Raw genomic sequence first — 21,349 nt, 5'->3', positions numbered from 1 at the left:
TACACTATATGAACAAAAGTATCTGGACACCCTTCCTAATAATTGAGTTTAAGGGTTTTAGCCACACTCATTGCTAACAGATGTATAAAATAAAGCACATAGGCAGCCACCTCCATAGACAAACATTGGCGGTAGAATGGGTCATACGGAAGAGTTGAACGCTGATTGTGAGCCAGGCCTTCTAGTCCTGCATCAGTTCCTAATCTCACAAATTGTCCTTTCGCTTAATGGGCACAAATTCCCACAGACACATCACAAAATCTTGTGGAAAACCTTCCCAGAGAAATGAAGGCTGTTATAGCTGCAAAGAGAGGGGGCACCTCCATATTAATGCCCATAGTTTAGAACGGGATGCCCAACAAGCTCATATACATGTGATGATTAGGTGTCCACATACTTTTGGTCATATAGTGTGTGCTCATCATCTAAAATATCGCCTCATCCCCTTTATGGAGTAAGTCGAACTCCTCTGAGCCACACTGCTTAGGAAAAATTATTACCCAATCTTACTTTGAACATTTATACTCCATTACCTGGCTTTTTGTAAGGTGTGAGGTGTTGATTTATCTCGCAAAAACATTACAATACATATATACAGATATATTTTTTATTTTTCATATTGCTTCCTTGTATTAGTCTTTAAAATGAACAGCTTAGAATAGCACGTGATCCCTGAGTACAGACGCATAGGTTGCTACAGCAGGAGAATATGACATACAATAATAATAGATGACACATTGGAATTATTGGGAAGAAGAACTTTGGGTAAATGAGGTAACATTAGTGGGTTTAGGGAATTCAGGAGGTTGCACAACAACAGAGAATTAGTATGTATTTACTCACATTGCTTGTGTAGGAGAAGAGCAGGGAAAGAGCGTGTAGGGCAGGAATGTGGTTTGTGAATTAAAGTATTAAATGTCAATTAAAATATTTAAAGGGAACAACATGTAAAATGAGCAGAAACTGGGTTTTAGTTCATTTTTATTTTACAATAAATCCAGGCTGTTACGTAGAAACATAGATTTGACGGCAGATAAGAACCATTCGGCCCATCTAGTCCGCCCATTTTTCCTGATGTAAAAACTCAAACCTTAATCTGTCCTTGGTCTCATCTTAGAGTTAGGATAGTCACAGGCCTGTCCCATACATGTTTAACTTCTCTCACTGTACTAACCTTTACCACTTTTGCTGGGTGGCTGATCTGCTTCTGCTGGGAGGCTGTACCACTTACATAAACACTAAAATCACTGTATAATGCTCTACACCTCCTATTTCTGTGCACCCTTGTGGACATGTGCAGTAACTTGACTTTTATGGTTATCGCACATGTCCTCAATTCACAATTTAAAATATCCACCATTTATATGATCCCGTTTGTTATGGTAACTATGTTACCATGAATTTGAAACATCTACCATATCTACTCTTGGGCCAGGGAAGCTACAATAGAGTTGCCACATTCGCCAATGTTTCTACCTATATGTAGAAGATATAGTGGAACGAAGTAAAGGAGGTTCCCACAGTCAAACATCCCTGTTCCTCTCAATGTGCCATGTGTCTTAATGGAGCTATACTCAAGTGATCTGCCCCACCAATGGCTTATGTCTGTCTGTACCTGATCATTTGCCATGTCCACTGGTAGTAGATACTGAAGGCCCATACACAAACATTATACATTATATTTGGTATTTTAGTCACTGGTTTGTCAATTGAGAGGGGGCCGTAATAGTGAGACCTGAAGCATTGGATGGACAGACCTGTCTCTGCTGCCTTCCAGTAGGGCACAAGGCAAGAAGCTGACAAATCCATTGGGACTCTGGGTCCAATCTCTACAGTCCCTGCAATTTATGTTGTTCCGCCATTTATGCAGAGGTAAATTGTTCCTCTAAATGCCTGGGATCTCAAAAAGTTTAGTAATTATGAGGGTTCTATATAAAACTTTAATAAAGTTAGAATGTTAGACATTGGTATTAAACTTTTATAATAGTGTCATATAATGTAATAATGTAATGTGTTACCATAGTTTAAAATTTGTCAATAATCACAACACGGTAGCATATATTCAATACAGCCCCCTAGATTTTAGATCCCTCACTGTCTTGATGGACGTAATGCAGGAGATGGCATTCCAAAGGGCAGAAGGATGGGAGTGATTCAACGTGTTCATCTTATTCTATTGATGTTTTTGATGTACAAATTATCTTGAGGTTGATCTTGAGCCCGGAAACAGGCCTTGCCAATGAGGAAGAACACCTCTGCTAAATTAAGGAGAATGCAGACCCCAGAAGCAGAAAGCATGAAGATAGTGAAGACAGTTTTTTCTGTGGGACGAGACACAAAGCAATCCACCGTGTTGGGGCAAGGATACGCATCACACTTTACGAGCCGTATCATGGCATAACCAGGGTAAATGAGGTAGAAGATGTACATGAAAGCCGCCTCAAAAATGATCCTGAAGATCACACTTATTGTGTATGTCCACCACAGAGTACCAGAGATCCTGATCTTCTGCTTTTTCACCTCTGCCAGTTCACTAGGGTCTGCATGGCCAGACATGCGTAGAAGCCTCTTCTCCTGGTGCTGGCGGTACGCCACATGCATGGCCACAAGGAGAGCAGGTGTGGACACTATGATGAGTTGAAGGGCCCACAGACGAATGTGGGAGATGGGAAAAAAGTGATCATAACACACACTGTTGCAACCTGGCTGTTGTGTGTTGCATGTAAATTCAGAGCGTTCATCTCCCCACACACTCTCAGCTGCCACTACAAGAACCATGATACGGAAGATGAAAATCACAGAAAGCCATACACGTCCGATGCCAGTGGAGTGACGATTTACTCCACTTAGAATAGAGTAGAAGCCTGCCCAGTTCACTGCATTAGGCCTGAGGAAAGAAAGGAAGAGGAATGTAAAAGCAATAGTTTAGAATACTTTGATCTTGGGGAGGGGAAGTTGGGACAAAATGATAACATTTTGCTGGTTTAAAAACTAATCAATGCGTTTGAACGGCATGACAAATCCTCACCCCTATCCCAGGCTTCTATGATGTGAAGAAGACAATCAATTTTCATTTCACAGGCCAGGTCACTTTATTTACGTCATCAGCATTGGATAAACATGATTATTGTTTTTACATGAACTGTCTATTTAAAACTGTTACACTATTTCCACTTTATTAAATTCCTTTATATAATTCTGCTGGTTAACAGAAGATGAAATATTAACTTTACACCAAAATTTCCAAATTCAATTATTAAACTAAAGTCGTCAACACACCCAGGAGAGCTGAAAGCTGCCTAGCCCTTTGTTGTATATTATTTGGGATATTATATAAAGTAAGGTTTCTCATGTTTAGTTCTCAAGCTACATTTGTCCATCAGGTGTTTCAAGATTATCTCCAAAGAGCAAATTGGGGATCAATACATGTTGACAGATTCATAATATAATTAATATGCTATGCACTCTTACCCAGGAGAAGTTAACCAGAGGCGTGACCTTCATAACACAAGTAAATGTTCATATTATAAGTGTCATTATACTGTATGGATGCAGCTTTATAGGCATATCACATTTTTCTTATATGTATGCTCAAAGTGCATGTGGAACAACAAGGTAAAAAGAAATGGCATCTCCATTGGTGGGTTTTGAGCCATTCCTTGGATCAAGTCCATCCTGATTTTTAATGTGGAGTTCACATACCATTCAGAAGAATATGGCCGAGTGGCCGCATCCATTCAACTCACTAATATAATACAACAGAATCTCTAGGGTAGGGCGCACACGAAAATACTTGAGGCCCACATTTGCTCCAAAGGCCTCCTCAATCATAGTTCTTGTACTGGCATCAGTGGGTCAGATGCAACATTTCATGGTTCCTTTTTTCTGACACTGATTCCCAATGATATATATATATCTCGCTCTAGATTATCATAGAATATTAGAGGACCTTGTTACGTCTGTGTTTTTTTTTTTTGTGTGATATGCATTAATATGCGTAGGTACATTTACCAGACATTGTCAAAGTGGTTATACACCCACCTCATTTTAGTGAAGCAGAATGAGGATGTGAATCAAGGGGAGGTGACCATATATCAACATATCCAAATCTAAATGTATATAATACAAAGTATTGTGTTTACGTAAAACAAATAGAAAATGTTTATTTTTGTTTAAACACATCAAGCCATAAAACAGGTACGCTGATATACTAACACAAAGACTTATAAGGATTTATTCTTATGTTTTATTTATAATAATTCATTTGCATATTAAAACAATCTCAATTTTATGGCAGTATAAACCCACACACGCCCCCCCCCCCTCTAATACTTCCCTCCCCCTCTCATGAAAAAGCACCCTGGCCCATAGTTAATGAAGAATACTGTGAGAGGCATAGGTGCAGAATGGACCATTGACAACCGGTGTGCAATACAACTGGCATTAGAATACCAATACAGTCAACTGCAGTTTGGATACTTTCAGGCATTGGCCCATAATGGGAACTAATATATCATCACTGTATCTTGATCAGAATGTTGGTGTCTCAAATGAGACATTTACTTGCACCATCCAGTTCTTCATTTAATTTTGTTCCTGTTTCTTTCCAGTTTAAGTCTTGTAAACAATCCCACTTGTGATTACTCTCACTTAAAAATATGGAATGATCTCAATGCACCCCTGCCTTTTATGCCCAAAGGAACAAGCTAAACATATTAGGAAGCTCTAGGAAGTAGAACAATGTTCTGCTTTCTCCTGGCTTCCTGGAGGACGTTTAATAAGGCTGTCTCCGGTGATCAGCTTGTTCATCTCATTTTGTCTTTGCTCTTGACCTTTGTATGAGTCGTCGTGTCTATGACGTTTACGGGTACAGGCCTTGCCAATGAGGAAGAACACCTCAGCCACGTTTAGGATGATGCAGAATCCAGACGCAGCAAGCATGAAGACTGTAAAGATAGTTTTCTCTGTGGGTCGAGACACAAAGCAATCCACAGTGTTGGGGCAGGGATAGGCATCACACTTCACAAGCCTTATCATGGAATAACCTGGGTAGATGAGGTAGAAGATGTACATGAATACCGCCTCGAAGATTATCCTGAAGATCACACTTAATGTGTATGTCCACCACAGAGTACCAGAGATCCTCATCTTATGCTTCTTCACATCTGCCAGTTCACTAGGGTCTGCATGGCCAGACATGCGTAGAACCCTCTTCTCCTGATGCTGCAAGTGTGCCACGTGCATGGCCACAAGGAGAGCAGGTGTGGACACTATGATGAGTTGAAGGGCCCAAAGACGAATGTGGGAGATGGGGAAAAAGTGATCATAGCACACACTATTGCAACCTGGCTGTTGTGTGTTGCATGTAAATGCAGACTTCTCATCCCCCCACACGCTTTCTGCTGCCACCACCAGGACCATAATGCGGAAGATGAAGACTACAGAAAGCCAGATTCGTCCGATGCCAGTGGAGTGACGATTCACTCCACTCAGGATACCATACAAGCCTGCCCAATTCATTGCGTCAGGTCTGGAGAAAGAAAAAGGAGATTTATGTTAAAGCAATAGTTACTGTGACATTCTGAACAGCTTTTATATTTAATGATTGTAATAAATGGAAGCAACAATTTCCCTGCCATCAGCATTTGTCATGTACACCAGATTCCCATGCCATTCATGCCATTTTTACATACATAATCGGCCTTTATGCCCAAACTCACATCCGCCCCTCTACAACGCATAGCATTACCGTAGGGTTACTATACCCAGAACCTGATCCAGAGCTTTAAACTGTGTCTGTCTACCCCCATGTGTCATTAACCGTACAATTACTACTCAGCCTCCACACCACACACCTATGGACTAGTATTCCTAAACCATTTAGAAATGTAAGTACAATTTAACTGAAGTACCCCCTGGTATTGTACTGTTTTCCCCCCATAGGTACTAACTCCTCAGATACAATGGGTGAGCTGGGCTGTCCAACGTGCATTAAGCCATCCTAAAGACTTAAAAAAGTAAAAACTGAAAAACACTGAAACACTTACTACGTTTTTTAAGAATAGGTAGAAAAGAACCATAATTAGCAGACTGAATCGGGAACAATGTGTAAAGGTTTGTAATTTGAAACCCTAAGCAGAACAGTCTACAGAGAAAGGAATGTTTCTACTCTAGATTGACCACTGTACGCCCGCCGAGCACAGTAGAATTCTTACAAGTTAAGAGTGCTGGGAGTGTCAGCCATATTTCTTTCTTTATCATTTAGAACCTGCAGCACTTGTTTGTCTACATGATTCATTTCACATTGCAATTTTACACCCCTGGGTCAAATAAAAAAAAGAGTGGAAATATGTAGTGAACACTGAGTAGTTACATGACATATTTCCCAGGTGTCTTTTTTATGATGGTCAGTATCTGCTGTCTCTGCTGTCCCTCTTTTCTAGAAGTTCAGAATATTTGCTGGCTCTCGGTGTTTTACAGTTTTCTACAGTCATAAAGACAACGATAACGCGTACAGAACAGCAGGAAACGGGTATATAAAATAAATTGTTTAAATAAAAAAGTATTCTTGTAAAAAAACTTTATTCGGTTACATAGACAGCTATTGATAGGTCCCAAAGTCACATAAAAAGTCTAGCCATACACCGCAAAAAACACGTGTCCCGCTGGCTATTTCGATAATACATAAGCACGATGTATAAGACTAGACAAAAATAAATATGCTCTCCTAAATATAAAAAGGATATTAACAACATTTCATTTTTTTATCCTGCCCCTTAATTGTACACTGACATTCTATACAGAAACCTGCGGCCTCCAAGAGCAGACTAACCCAGTCTACACACCAGTAATACATATAAGTGCGTCAAAAACCTTCATCCCCATATCCTACCTGCCAAAAGCCCCAGATTTTTACAGCGTGGCTTTTAATAAAATAGTTAACAGTCCGATGGTTTCCCCGCTTTATTTATCATGTGATATGTAATCTACCTTACAACTTCCATGCTTCACTAAACGTAAGGACATTTAATGACACGCTGTGACATAATAACAACCCAAGGTGAATAGTCCCATTCTTAAGTACAAGTTCCATTAACAAACTGGATAAAAGTAGGTTTTGTCTTTTTTATATGTTCAACTTTATCTGCTGACCTGAAGCTCACCATGTTAGGTTAGCGCGTGATATTTATTTGCCATCCTCTAATCATTCCAGTATTAACTAAACTTTGGTAGAATTTATTCAATACCTCCTAAACAGGAACGGCTTTTTGCATAAACAACGTATAAAAACTAGCTATAGTTTTTTTGTTTTTTTTTGGGGGGGGGGTCATAAATGTTTTAAGGATAATAATTTTAAAAGTAAGGGATTGGCTACCTCTATGAGACCAGATATCAACGTTAAACGTACACATTCAAGTTATACTCCCAATCCCGTACATAGCAGTCAGAATAAATCAGGTTCCATTAAAAAAAAAAAAAAAAATGGGGAGAAATTATCATTAAAATCCTGATGGTAGGGGATTAAGATATCTGCTCATATGTTATGAATATATGGTGAGTTTGTAGTATGTATAACCATTGCATAGGATTCTTTAGAGTACTTTATTGCAATATGTGAGATTTGGGGGAAATGACAGACCTGCTTTAAATGCAAGCTCTCTCAACCACCAATACTCAAAATGAATACTGAGCTACCGTTTTTAATGTTGGATAAAACATACTATTTTGCTATATTTCTATAGCCCATACCAACCAGCCCCTTCAGACTTCCCAATCCCACACGCAAATCCATTGACCTTGCATGACACGTGAGAACGCTGGTAGATCACTCACCCAATGTCTTTTCCTCTTAAGTTCTTACAGGCATATGGCAGGGATGGGATACAGGTAGACGGTGGTAAAAGGGCATGTCAGGGACGACTCTCCACCCAGACAATAGAGCAAATTGCCTGAAGCCCGGAAATGAGCTGTCAAAGCCAAAGCCTCCGGGGCAAAAATAGATCTCCAGTATGAGATATGAGAATGACCATTTGTTATAAAGCAGGCTTCCGTGTTGAGCCCCAGTCTTCATACCTAAACTGTTCTATACAACCATGTTCCAAGCACAGGTATTGCTCTCTAATCAAATTTAGACATTTCTTACTTATTTCTTACTTATTTATCAATGCTTGGCAACCATAAAACTGGTTGACCTTGAATCTATTAAAAATATTAACTCACGTGGGCATTAACACCCAATTTACTTACAACAAGACCAATATTCCAGAACTATCGGAAGGGGTGTAAGACAGATTGTAACTTGAGAAAACTCTACTTTACAGAAATAGTAGTAGATACCTGGAATAGATATCCAGTCGAAGCAAAAGAGGCAAACCAGTAAAGGAATTCTTGGAATGTGGATAAAAGTAACCTAAACACTTAAGTACAAGGTAATTTAAAAAGTGCAGACTATATATAGGCATATTTTTCTGAATCACTCATATCCCAAGTATAAGCTAAACAGCTATAGTATATACCCCTAAATTCAAAATACAAATTCTCTTGTTATACGCTATTTAATAAACATGATCACTAACTTCTAACACATCAAACATCTTTTCACATGCTCCACCACAGTCCAGCGGCAAATGAAATTTCTATTCATTATAAATACAACGCAACTAGTGAGCAAACTTAACCATTAACCCCTATATCCAATACACATTTGCAATTTCCATAAGTCATTGTATCTCATAAAGAGTTGGCCTTACCATATATCCTACACAGAGTGTGCTTTGTTATAACCCCATAAGAAGCATCTTTCTTCGCTTCCCCACCCCATTCAATGTCCCCGTCACCATGGAATGAAGAATCTCAGGTTTTTAGAATAAAGGTTATACCGTCACAGGCCAGTGAAATCTATTTTACTGTAAATTCCATTGATTCACAATGACAATCCAAAACCTCAACTCGTTTGTCTTTCTATGGCCCGTCTTCATGTATCCCCATGTATCCTCATACACATCCACGTACATTTCCATAGTGAGTACAGGTCACTTCCCTATCCCTATCACAAAAACGCCATTCTTATTTCTCCATATAACACCTAAAATGTAAGACTCCTTTGGAATCCAGAGACCAGATGTCTCGTTTAGGTATAACAACTGACAAAAATGAACATAACATTATTTTTTTAGGTAATTGGTAAACAACATAATTTCAATACAAGCAACCTGTTTTAACAGCTAATTTAAAACATATGCATACAAATATTACATTGTCAAGCAAACCACAAACCTAAGACCGCTCAACACAATAACAAAGAATCACAGGATAAGAAACCTATTATTTTGCATAAACTAATCCTCTATAGCTCTTACTGTCACTAGTTCAAGCGATATCCCTTGTAGTCTGACATGTTTAATATTATGAGTATCATTACCTCCTTTTTCCTTCATCAAATGTTCTTCTGCGTCACTCTCTTCCTACCTTAGCTTTTTGTGCATCCATATTTGTCCTAGACAGTTTTATCTTTCTATATTGGTTCTAGTCCTTTACATTCCCAATTCATAAAGGTTTAATTTTTGCACAGCTACCCTTCACGCACCTCCATTCACTCTACCAGGAATGCATAACATACACATGTATTCTCTTTGAAAAATGCCCTGTCACACCATTAACCATCTGCCCCTGATCACGCAGTCTGCAGGTTACCTAGCGGTCCCTTTACCTTCACCGAGCTCTCTCTCTCTCTCTTTCTCTCTCTCTCTCCAGACTATGCTCCCCTTAGCTCTCTTACCACACTAGCAGCCGCTTTTTACCTAGCTCTCTCTGGTCTGCAGCGGTTTACCTGTTTTTCCCCTGTCCCGCAATCTGCAGCTCTTTACCTAGGTGCCTCTGCCTGTCACAATGTTTGTCACTCCCTGTTTGTCATACTTTCTCACTGTGTGACACTGATTGTTCTCTTTTTTTCCCTGTCACATTTTCCTGACTTTCCTTTTTTTTTTGTAACGCTCTCTCTCTCAGTCACACTGTCTTTTTCTGCTCTGACACCACACAATGCCTCCTTTCTCGCTCTCGGTAACATGTTACCATTCACACTGCTCAGACTTCCGCCCACCGGACAGTCACAATGCTCCTTGTTCCCTGGCGGGACAAGAGGAATCATAAAGCAATCAGCGCACCCCCCCCACCACTTCTTTGTGGGTCAACCCTTCTTGACTTTCACAGTCTCGTGATACCCTTTGTGTTAAAGGACCCACTAACGCATTTTCTCCCATATGACTGCCCCGTCCCACTAAATCTCCTGGGGGTGACAGGGACTTTACGCATTTCCCCGGAGAGGATGTTAGACAGAGGCGTAGGATAAAGTGTGGCTATAACATAAAGTTTCCAGGTTCCATCAGTATCACATCCCATAGCCCTCCCAAAAAGCCCACCCAAAGCATTAGGCAATCGTTCTTACCTTGAGTTCTTGAGTACAAGTAGACACAGGCAGGTACCAGGTCACCAGGACAAGCAGGCGGGTACACACTTCGGCACTGATTACGCTCGATGCTCCTTGTTATTCTGACACTGCATTCTTTCTAGGACCTTTATACCTTTGGCTGTTAATTAAACAGGTCAGATAACTCGGTGTCCCCCCATGTGTACACAAAGTTATGGGCGTTGCTTATATGTGTCACTTATCCCTATCAGCAAGAGACGGACACAAGAGCAAACTTTACAAACTCCCCCAGCTTACATAGAACAAAAGATATATGAAACAATAAAGAGCATGCATAAATTGTAAATACAATTAGTTTATTTGCTTGTTTAAAGAGACATACACACATAGGCACGCCAACTAAAATCAGGGTAAAATCAAGTAACATAGGTTTAGTTGTAAAACAATGCGTACATCCAGATTTCTTTTTTTACCCGCAGTGGTATGACATCATATTACATATAGCTTACCAACAGTGACACATCTGAGACACATATATGGAAGCTCTCAGACCATTTGTTTAGGACAGGTATGGAAAAGCATGAGACGAGAAAACAAGCAATAACGCCTCTTACTAAGAGGTCAAGCTCAGGGTTCTGCACGTCTTGGTTACACTATTGCAGAAATATAAAATCTCCATCTATGAACATCCTGCTTGTATAGGTTGTCCATTCAGTGAGCTGTTTCACCAAACGCTTTATGTCCATATCATGCAAGAATAACCTAAACACCTGTGCAGGTGACTTGGTTAACCACCAGCCACCCCAATACATGTCAGCCCAGCTGGGGGACTCGTCTATGTGTTTGACCCTGGCCATCTTGAATGCTGGAAGTTATGCTTCAGACACAGAAGAATGTACTAAACTTACACTTAAGAACAACTGAAATATTCCGTGTAGGAAGCTTAAAACACTTGAAAGATTTTGCATGAGTTATTGCTGGGGTCTACCAGCTTTCAAGTGACTCCAGAGAATGGCTTTGAAAGGGTTCACTGGAGAGAAAAGTTTTCTATTTTCTCACAGTTTAGTAAATCTCATATTTGTCATGGATCGTATACCCTGCAAGTAAAACACAATAACCGTAGGTGTGATCTATGATATTGCTCATTATGACAAAGGCTTAGTGTAACTTTGTTTGTATTGTACCAATCTTTAAAGAGCAAGTACGAGTCACAGTAATCAGCTTTGGCACCCAGACTCTAAAATGTCTGATGCTGTCTCAAAAAATGTCTCAGGGACCAGCATGCACACCAGAAAAATTCAGAAGAAATAAATCAAAAAGTCTCCCAAAATTTGATTCAAACATAAATGCCTACAAAAGTAGCTTTTCAATCCTTAAAACAAGCCTTTGTCAGTGCCGAGGGATGAACAGATGACATATACACTGACTGGCCACTTTATTAGGTACACCTTGCTAGTACCAGGTTGGACTCCCTTTTGCCTTCAGAACTGCCCTCATTCTTCGTGGCATACTTTCTACAAGGTGCTGTAAACATTGCTCAAAGATTTTGGTCCATATTGACATGATGCGAATCTCTCGTTCCACCATTGGTGGCTGTGGAGGCAATTGGAGTAAATTAAACTGATTGTGATGTCCAAGAAACCAGTTCAAGATGATGTGAGCTTTGTGACATGGTGCATTATCCTGCTGGAAGTAGCCATCAAAAGATGGGTACACTGTGGTCATACAGGCATGGACATGGTCAACAACAATACACAGGTAGGCTACTACTAAGGGACACAAAGTGTTCCAAGAAAATGTCCCCCACACCATTCCACCACCACCAGCCTGAACCGTTGATACAAGCCAGGATAGATCCATGATTTCATGTTTTTTACACCAAAGTCTGACCCTGCCATCTGAATGTCGCAGCTGGAATCGAGACTCATCAGACCAGGCAACGTTCTTCCAGTCTTCCATTGTCCAATTCTGGTGAGCCTGTGCGAATTGTAGCCTCAGTTTCCTGTTCTTAGCTGACAGGAGTGGCACCCAGTGTGGTCTTCTGCTGCTGTAGCCCATCTGCTTCAAGGTTTGATGTGCTGTGCGTTCAGAGATGATATTCTACATACCTTGCTTGTAACAAGCGGTTATTTGAGTTACTTTTGCCTTTCGGTCATCTCAAACATCTCTGCCCATTCTCCTCTGACCTCAACAAGATATTTTGTCCACACACCTGCCGCTCACTGCATATGTTCTCTTTTCCAGACCATTCTCTGTAAACCCTAGAGATGGTTTGAGTGAAAATCCCAGTAGATCAGCAGTTTCTGAAATACCTAGACCAGCCGGTCTGGCACCAACAACCATGCCATGTTCAAAGTCACTTAAATCCATTTTCCCTAGTCTGATGCTCAGTTTGAGCTTCAGCAAGTTATTCCATACCTCATCATCCATAGGGTTAAACTGTGTTGACCTGCAAGGCACTGTTATTAGCATTGGAGGCATCGGGTTTGTACAATTACATATGGATGCCTTCAAAGCACAACAGATAGCAGTGATTAATTTTCCTTACGGAACAAGGAGCTGCAAGTCTAAAATCTGTAAAGGCCGCAAAACATGTAATCTGCAAAGCTAAGCATTTATAATGTTATGTTCTATCCAGACTGAGTGGGTAATTAAAATATTTAACTAAAGCCTCCAGAATCCCATGACGTTGGATCCATAATCTGTGAATTATGGAAGATCATATATTAAAAAACCCTTTCATTATCCTTTCTAGCGTCTCATAAGGAAAAGTACTAGGCAAGATGTGCTTTTGAGTACCTGGAACATGTCCGCCAGATGTCTTCTGGGCTATCCATTAGCACATCTTCACATTATTATTATTATTATTATCACTTAATGTTGTTACAGGAGTAGATGAAACTCCATCCAACATGGCTGCTTCTCAGACCTCAAATTTATCACTTTGAAGTCAACAGTACTGAACTAATTTCAGTTTTTAATGGACCTCTTAATATAACCATAAATGGTTGGGAAGTTTTGGGAACTATTCTCTCTTTCTCACCCCCTGTGAGAGTGAGTGGCCAAAAGGAGTCATTTTGAACCCCAGAGGCAGAGATAAACTTAGGCTGACAAAGACTAGACTTAAGGTGGCAACCAGGGGATGGCAGATACATCATCCAGCTGGAGTTTCAACCAGGAGATATGTGTGTTTCTTCTAGTTAAAGCCTCCATAATTGGGGCACTTTTGTTGACTCATTTCCCTGCGCTCTGTGTTATAAGCATTTGAGATAAGAAGCTGCCTAGCATCCTGATCCATAAACAGTAACAATTTATGCTTTTCATTATTGTTTTGTTGTATTGTGAGACATAGGTGGCAAGTTTAATTTAAGTGGAGGCCTAGCTCTCTGCTTGAGAAATGTTCAGAAATGTCTAAAATGACCCTGGTCCCTGGCATGATCTGTACGAAACTTCATCCTCCATGTTCCACTCATGAATAATCTGCCAGTTATGGTGATTATTCCGATAAGATTCCCCCTCCCACCGGCAGAAGAAGCAGTGACTTACCGGGCGCTCATATTCACCGATGAAAAACTAGCTTTCTCCCCTGAAGTCCTCGGGTGAAAGAGATCTAAACAGAGACCCGCTCTCGACCCCTTACAATGCAGTATCTCACAGCCTCCTTGGAACAAGTCCAAGTAGTGGCCGCAGCTGCATCGGATGAGCTTTCTAAAGATTCATAATGAGCTAGTTAGAGGGTGTTATGCTCAAAGAACTGGGAATCCATGAACGATCAAAAACTTGAATACTGAAATGTTCTTGGTGCTGGTAGTACTGAATGGCAGACTATTTAAAAAAATATATTTTAATAACAATAGTTATATATTTTAAAATTCTTCAGAGTTCTGAAACCGTGTCGGAATGAAGAAGCTGATTTTGGGGGCTCCATGCACCTAAGAGGCTGAGTGTCCAGGACCGCAGAAAAGTAATTGAAACAAGCTTGTTTTGAACCCAGTAGAGCCCCAGTTCGCATCCCCATTATTCCTCCCTTTATTATTCTCCTTTCCCTTCACAAAGATTACATTTTGACCTAGAATTGAGTTACTTCTACCTACAACCACTTCTGAGAAGAAATAATGAATTTTGGGGGGAAAAGGCAGCGTGTACGTACAAAGACACAAGTGTCTGCAATGAAGCTTGGATACGTTATTCATGTCTATTAGGTACTTGCTAATCACAAAATAACCTTAAAGTGTAAATTATTTGGCAGCCATAAATCAGACATCTATAATCTCTGATTTATCAATCTGTATGGCAGAATTGGAGTTAAACAACAGGAGCAGCAGTGTCACTGTGGGTAGAAGAAGGAGATCTGTGCCTTTGTAGACCTAAAACAACACCCAAATGTAGACGTAAAACCCCCGTCATTTGAAATACTGCCCTCTGCCATTTCTTTCTGAAAATAGATTTTGCACACAATGCCTGCACTTATTTGACTGTTAGTGGACAGGAACATTCAAATTCCCTTCTCAATATGGAGTAAGGCCTTGCCCTTCTCCATTACGAGTTACTACACTGTAATGTAAGGAGGTTTTACTTCACCAAGAAGGTGGTAAATAAATGTAACGGCCTCCCATTCAAACCAGTAGATACATGTAACAGCCTCCCATTCAAACCAGTAGATACATGTAACAGCTTCCAATATTTCAGCCTTGTCCAAGTGCTAGAGGCTAATACAGTGATGTCATTTAAATGTGCAAGGGACAGGCCTAAATCTATCCTGAATCAAAGAAAAAACCAAGGAGTGATTAAGAGTCTTTATGTCAGACTAGATGGTTCTGCCATCAAATTCTGGGCTCCTATGATCAACGATGTCACAACCCGGGTGCGTTGTGGGGTTACAGGGGGTGACACCACACCAGTCAATCATCCGGGTCGCGGGAGCGGGGTCTTGACACGCCCAGCTCCCCGCTCAATTTTTCCTCCAAATGGGGGTGTTTCCCGCTGCCGTCACCAGGAACGCCTCCGACGTCAGTGGGAACTCCCCCGATGTCAGCGGGACCACCCACCGGCGGCAGTGACACCATGTGTCATCGCACCGGGTGACACCAACCCTAGTGACGCCACTGCCTATGATTATACCATTTATTTTACTATACATGAAATACAGTCTAGAATATAATCTAAATAGTCTAGAAAATGCAGTGGGGGTATGCAAAAGAACAGGGCACCATAGCAACTGGAACATTCCTGCGTGCTGATTGTTCCCCTTGAGACGCATGGTACCAGCATAGCTCTATTCCTTTATCCTACATGACTTGACCCGGTGTTGTTCACCAGTGGTTTACATGTTTCTGTGTTTTACTGATGGTGTTTTGTTAATTCTGATGATGATTATTATTATTATACAGTGTTTAGTGCTACAATAATAACGGATGAGCCGGCTTTCACTAGGAGGAAAGCGGCAGCGATGGCCACGGATGTCCCCTTTGCATTTTTAGAATACTGCCTCCATTAAACTTGTTTTCCAGGAATCACCTCTGTTTGACTTTGGATAGACCCTGTAAAAATATCCCTTGCTTAGCAGATTAAAGCTTTTATTGTCAGGTAACACATTAGCCAATAGATAACTAGGTCTATGGTTGGCAAATGTATTAAGGAATTAGAAGTCATTGTTACTTAGTTATTTGGAGAAAATCTGCACTGTGTTAAAAATAGGGTGACCTGATGTCCTTGTATTCAGAACAATCCCCCGACTAACACTTGTGTCCCTGGCTACTATGTGTCCACGGACATATGGACACTTTGTAAGCCTAAAGGTAGAGTCTATTTCATAAATAATTAGCTTCAAATGCCATAGCAGCCTTAAATACCGTAATAATAAATATCAACGCTATGAAATTTGAGGAAAAAAATGCGTATTGAAGTATAGTTGTCAGCTATCACAAAGAGCTTAACACAAAATACACTACAACCATGTATCCCGACAGACCAGGAGAGAATGTTGGCAGCTATGGTTAAGGTTCCTATATAATTGAATAACATGTTGGATCGCCCAAAAATATTCAATAGTACCCTCATGTTCTAAAAGCAGTTCAGACTGGGACAGTGTTTTAACGAGTTTGTGATTTCATCACTGCTGATTTGTTATCTATCAGAATTTCCATATTAATGTGCGATCAAACATTTAACACTGGGCATCACTGGGCATCGCAGTGAATCATAGAGAATTAATCAGCATGCTTGGGAGGTGTTTCCTCGGTTGTCTAATAGACTTAATGTTGTTATCTCAAGTTAAAAGTAAACCAGGTAATCTTTTACTGATAACTTTGCTTGCATGATGGATATGAACCTAAATTATTTCAATGTTTTGCCAATTTAAAAGCAGTTTGACCACAACTTATGTCCTGTTGCGTCATTCTAGTAATGGCGGCACTATATTACTATCTCTTTAAATGCCTTTCCACATTGTGTTTGTACTTGCTATATTTCAGTGCCATGTAGTTCATATTTAAGCTGATTTAGGTTTTTGAAGATGTTACTAAATTAAAACAATTGTTTTCACTGACTCATTTTGTCCCTTTGGATCAGGGACAGCTCTAGATTTAATAGAGAAAAAAGATAATGCATAATGCTGCAATTAATATTGTTTTAGACACGTGCAATTGGGCCAAAAATGATTTAGACACATTTTCGGTTTTTGCCTATTTGTTTTTGTGCAATTAATTTAATTCTCTGCTCATTCGTCTCAGTGATGAGTGTATGAGGAATCTGTCACACTTTAATAGGTCTCTCTTTCCTTAATTATCTAAAAGGTCCGTAGACCATTTTAATGGGTCTAGCCAGTTGCTTAATTTGTGTATATGGTAGCACCACTCCTGATATGGATTTCCCTGTCCAAAGTTCAAGTTTATGGCTTGTTTTCTAGGACTTACACTCCAACAGAATAGACATCCTCAACACTGTCAGCCATATGGAAAGGTATATACAAAAATCAGCAAGACCTAGATGAAAAATGAGTGTGGAGAGCATCTATCCTGCACCTCAGCTTATGCCTATTAATGATATGCACCCTCGCCATTAAAAATAAACATGAACAACACTTCCATTGTAGAACCAAACAAAAAGGGCTAGTAGAGCCGACCACCTCATTGGGCACCTGTGAAACCATAGCATTGTCTACTCTAGCAGATGTTAAATAACGTCATGACCACCTGCCTAATATTGTGTAGGTCCCCCTTTTGCCACCAAAACAGCCCTGACCCATCGAGGAATGAACTCCACTAGACCTTTGAAGTTGTGGTATCTGACACCAAGACGTTAGCAGCAGCTACTTGAGGTCTAGCATAGCCCCGGAGGAAGAGCAATAGACACAATCGACATAGGGGCCTCTTCCTTTCCTTTTCCTTGGTGTTAGGCAGTTCAGTTGTATTTTAATAGCTAAAGGGATCAGCCGGAGTTGCCCTCAGGGGACAGCCCCCTGGAGTAATTGAGGCTACATGTAGTCCCCTTTATTTTTTTTGTGTTCAGTGATGTTGGCTTGTTTTCAGAGGTTTTACACTGGCGTGGTGCAAAGGCTAATCACATTAAGGCATGGTTGGCTCCTGGTGCACAAACCTTTGGGTTTAAGTGTAAGACATTCCTTGAGCTGGAGGCCCTTGGGATTCCTATTTGTGTTATGGGCTGATGGGCAATGGACACCGGCACTCACAAGTTTAGCAGGCCTATGCTACAGAGCCGTAGCTAGTTCCTTTTGCATCCAAGGCAAGAATGGAAAACTGTGCCCCCCCAGCAATTATTTTTACAGAGGTTATTTTAGTTACATTGCCCTTAAGCACTGCCTTTACACACACCTGCCCATAAACACACATATACACATATAATCTGCAACAATGCTTAGGTAGGTGGAATGTGACAAAGAAAAATCCACATAAATGGCAGGACTCAAGTTTTCCTCAGAACGCTGACCAAAGCATCACACTGCCTCCAACGCCTTGCTTTCTTTCTATAGTGCATCCTGGTGCCATGCGCTCTCCGCGTAAGTGACACACGTGCACCTGCCCATATTATATTATTTATTGTTTATAAAGGGCCATCAAATTCCATGGCGTTGTACAATGGGTGGACTGGACATAACAAGTAGTATATAACATAACAAATTGGCTAACAGAGACAACAGGTGAGGAGGGCCCCGCTCAAACGAGCTTACAATCATACAGGTGATGTGTTAGAAAATATGATTCATCAGACCAGGCCACCTTCTTCTGTTGCTCCGTGGTCCAGTTCTAATGCTTACATGCCCATTGTAGGCATTTTCAGTAGCGGATAGAGGTCAGCATGGGCACCCTGACTGGTCTGTGGCTAGTCAGCCCCATATGTAACAAACTGCGAAGCACTGTGTGTTCTGACGACTTTCTATAAGAGTCAGCATTAACTTTTTCAGCAATTTAAGGCTACAGTGGCTTGTCTGTTGGATTTAACCATATGGGCAGACTAGGAGCACCCCACATTCAGTTTTGGAGATGCTCAGACCCAGTCATCTAGCTATCACAATTTGTCCCTTTTCAAATTTGCTTAGAGCCTTACTCTTGCTCATTTTACTGTTTCTAACACATGGGCTTTGAGGACGAAAGATTCACTTGCTGCCTAATATGCCCTTCACCTGTCAGTGGTCAAAATGTTATGGCTGATCGGTATATATATATAGATATATATATCTATATATATATAGATATATATATCTATATATATATAGATATATATATCTATATATATATAGATATATATATCTATATATATATAGATATATATATCTATATATATATAGATATATATATCTATATATATATAGATATATATATCTATATATATATAGATATATATATCTATATATATATAGATATATATATCTATATATATATATATAGATATATATATATATATATATATATATATATATATATATATATACACCTATGTTGCAATACCTCAGTTAGTATGCTCATCTGAGGAATGGAAGTATGGCCGGTTTTGAAGTTTGTAGTGTAACTCAGTTTTAAGCAGCGCTTCATGACAAGCTGGGATGAACGTTTTATTAAATCTGAATCTCTTCAGTCTCAATCAGAATATGTGGAAATCTGCTATTTGACACCTAAATCTACACGTCATGTATATGTGTGTATACTGCACAGCCACAATCATTTGCTGTTTAATTGTTAATGATCTTTAACAATAGAGACGTGGTCTGGTCAATATTTACTTATCTTCTATCTCCTCATAGTTTGTGCCCAAGACAAGAGATTAGGGATTTAGAGGGGTGAGGGTGAGCGAACACTTTAAACATTAATCCCAAATGGATTTTTACGGTGGACTTTACCCATTAGTTGTTACATTCAGAAAGGCCTACCACGAGAGACCAGAGAAGGAAATGTGGTCTTACACATGTACAGGGATTGCCCCTGGGGAAGCCCATAGGACACAGCTACATGCAAAACTTGACAATAATAAGTATTCAGCAGGGTAAAGGAACCCCTGAATATATATTTTCATTTTTTTAAACAAAATCCCTTCTGTGGTGAAGAAATTGTTGACCTTTGTACAGCCCTCTTAGTTCCAGCTTTCAGAACTAGTCAACATTTCCTCCACTTCACTCCTCGAAAGTGATGCTTTAGGTATTTACCTTGAAGGCAATCCAGTGTGTGTATATATTTTATTTAAGGCTAGTGATCATATGAAGCCATTTATTATTACATAGTTATTTGGCTCCTTTTTTAATCATAATGATAACTGATATCACCCAAACGGCCCTGATCAAAAGTTGACAAACCCTTGAATGTTTGTCCTTGTTACAGACACACAATGTGACACGCGCAGGTTAAAATGGCAATTAAAGGTTAATTTCCCACACCTGTGGCATTTTAAATTGCAATTAGTGTCTTTGTATAAATAGTCAATGAGTTTGTTAGCTCTCACGTGGATGCACTGAGCAGGCTACATACTGAGCCATGGAGATCAGGAAAGAGCAGTCAAAAGACCTGTGGAACAAGGTAATGGAACTTTATAAAGATAGAAAAGGATATAAAAAGATATCCAAAGTCTTAAAAAATGCCAGTCAGTACTGTTCAATCACTTATTAAGAAGAGGAAAATTTGTGTCTCTCTTGATAGCAAGCCAAGGTCATGTAGACCAATAAAGATTTCGGCCACAACTGCCAGAAAAATTGTTCGGGATTCAAAGAAAATCCATCAGGTAACCTCAGGAGAAATACAGGCTGCTCTGGAAAAAGACGGTGTGGTTGTTTTAAGGAGCACAATATGACGATACAAAAATGAGCTGCATGGTCGAGTTGCCAGAAAGAAGCCTTTACTGCACCAATGCCACAAAAAAGCTTGGTTACAATATGCCCAACAACACCTCGACACATCTAACAGCTTCTGGCATACAGTAATTTGGAGTGATGAGACCAAAATAGAGCTTTCACAACCGTAAGCACTATGTTTGGAGAGTGGTCAACAAGGCTTATAGCGAAAAGAATACCATCCCCACTGTGAAGCTTGGTGGTGGCTTACTGATGTTTTGGAGGTGTGTGAATGAAAATTGATGGCAAGAAGAATGTAGTATGTTATCAGAAAATACTGGCAGACAATTTTCATTCTTCCACACGAAAGCTTGGACTTTTCAGGACAATGACCCTAAGCACAAGGCCAAATTGACCCTACAGTGGTTACCAAGGGTAAGCAAACTTTTGATCACAACTGTATACATACAGTATATGCCAGAAATATAATGCCATCGGTAGACGACAGGAAACTTTAGATGTATCTTTTGCGAACCACAACTCCATGATTCTTCGAAGGAAGAAGTACCAGAGGTGGAGTGCTACCTTCTAGGCCAGCTTCAAAGGGCTTTCTTGTATGCAGAGTAGACTTGTGCATTTTTTTACGT

At 40.1% G+C, this 21,349-nt stretch overlaps 2 protein-coding genes across 5 annotated transcripts; both read right to left on the bottom strand.

Annotated features, from left to right (window-relative positions):
- Positions 1–1,316: 1,316 nt before the first annotated feature.
- On the bottom strand, positions 1,317–14,024 carry LOC128503090 (gap junction beta-1 protein-like). The gene is made up of 2 exons (XM_053473111.1): positions 13,973–14,024; positions 1,317–2,887 (listed from the first exon to the last, which is right to left on the bottom strand). The coding sequence occupies exons 1-2, from the start codon at positions 13,981–13,983 to the stop codon at positions 2,164–2,166; spliced, it is 735 nt and encodes a 244-aa protein (XP_053329086.1). The 5' UTR covers positions 13,984–14,024; the 3' UTR covers positions 1,317–2,163.
- On the bottom strand, positions 4,224–10,565 carry GJB1 (gap junction protein beta 1). Of its 4 annotated transcripts, none has more exons than XM_053473106.1 (2): positions 10,445–10,565; positions 4,224–5,530 (listed from the first exon to the last, which is right to left on the bottom strand). In XM_053473106.1, exon 2 carries the CDS (start codon positions 5,518–5,520, stop codon positions 4,726–4,728), a length of 795 nt encoding a protein of 264 aa, XP_053329081.1. In that variant the 5' UTR covers positions 5,521–5,530; positions 10,445–10,565; the 3' UTR covers positions 4,224–4,725. The 4 variants fall into 4 exon arrangements, with proteins under 4 accessions (XP_053329081.1, XP_053329082.1, XP_053329083.1 ...); XM_053473107.1 differs by lacking the exon at positions 10,445–10,565 and adding an exon at positions 9,422–10,273; XM_053473108.1 differs by lacking the exon at positions 10,445–10,565 and adding an exon at positions 9,779–10,273.
- Positions 14,025–21,349: the final 7,325 nt, after the last annotated feature.

Source organism: Spea bombifrons, chromosome 8 (assembly GCF_027358695.1).
Source record: "Spea bombifrons isolate aSpeBom1 chromosome 8, aSpeBom1.2.pri, whole genome shotgun sequence".
NCBI classification, from domain to species: Eukaryota; Metazoa; Chordata; class Amphibia; order Anura; family Pelobatidae; genus Spea; species Spea bombifrons.
The sequence above is the reverse complement of the archived record's forward strand: the minus strand, read 5'-3'. Positions and strand labels throughout refer to the sequence as shown.

Excerpts from the sequence above, each read along its gene's own strand:
- GJB1 (XM_053473106.1), bottom strand. The coding sequence starts at position 5,520 with ATGAATTGGGCAGGCTTGTATGGTATCCTGAGTGGAGTGAATCGTCAC.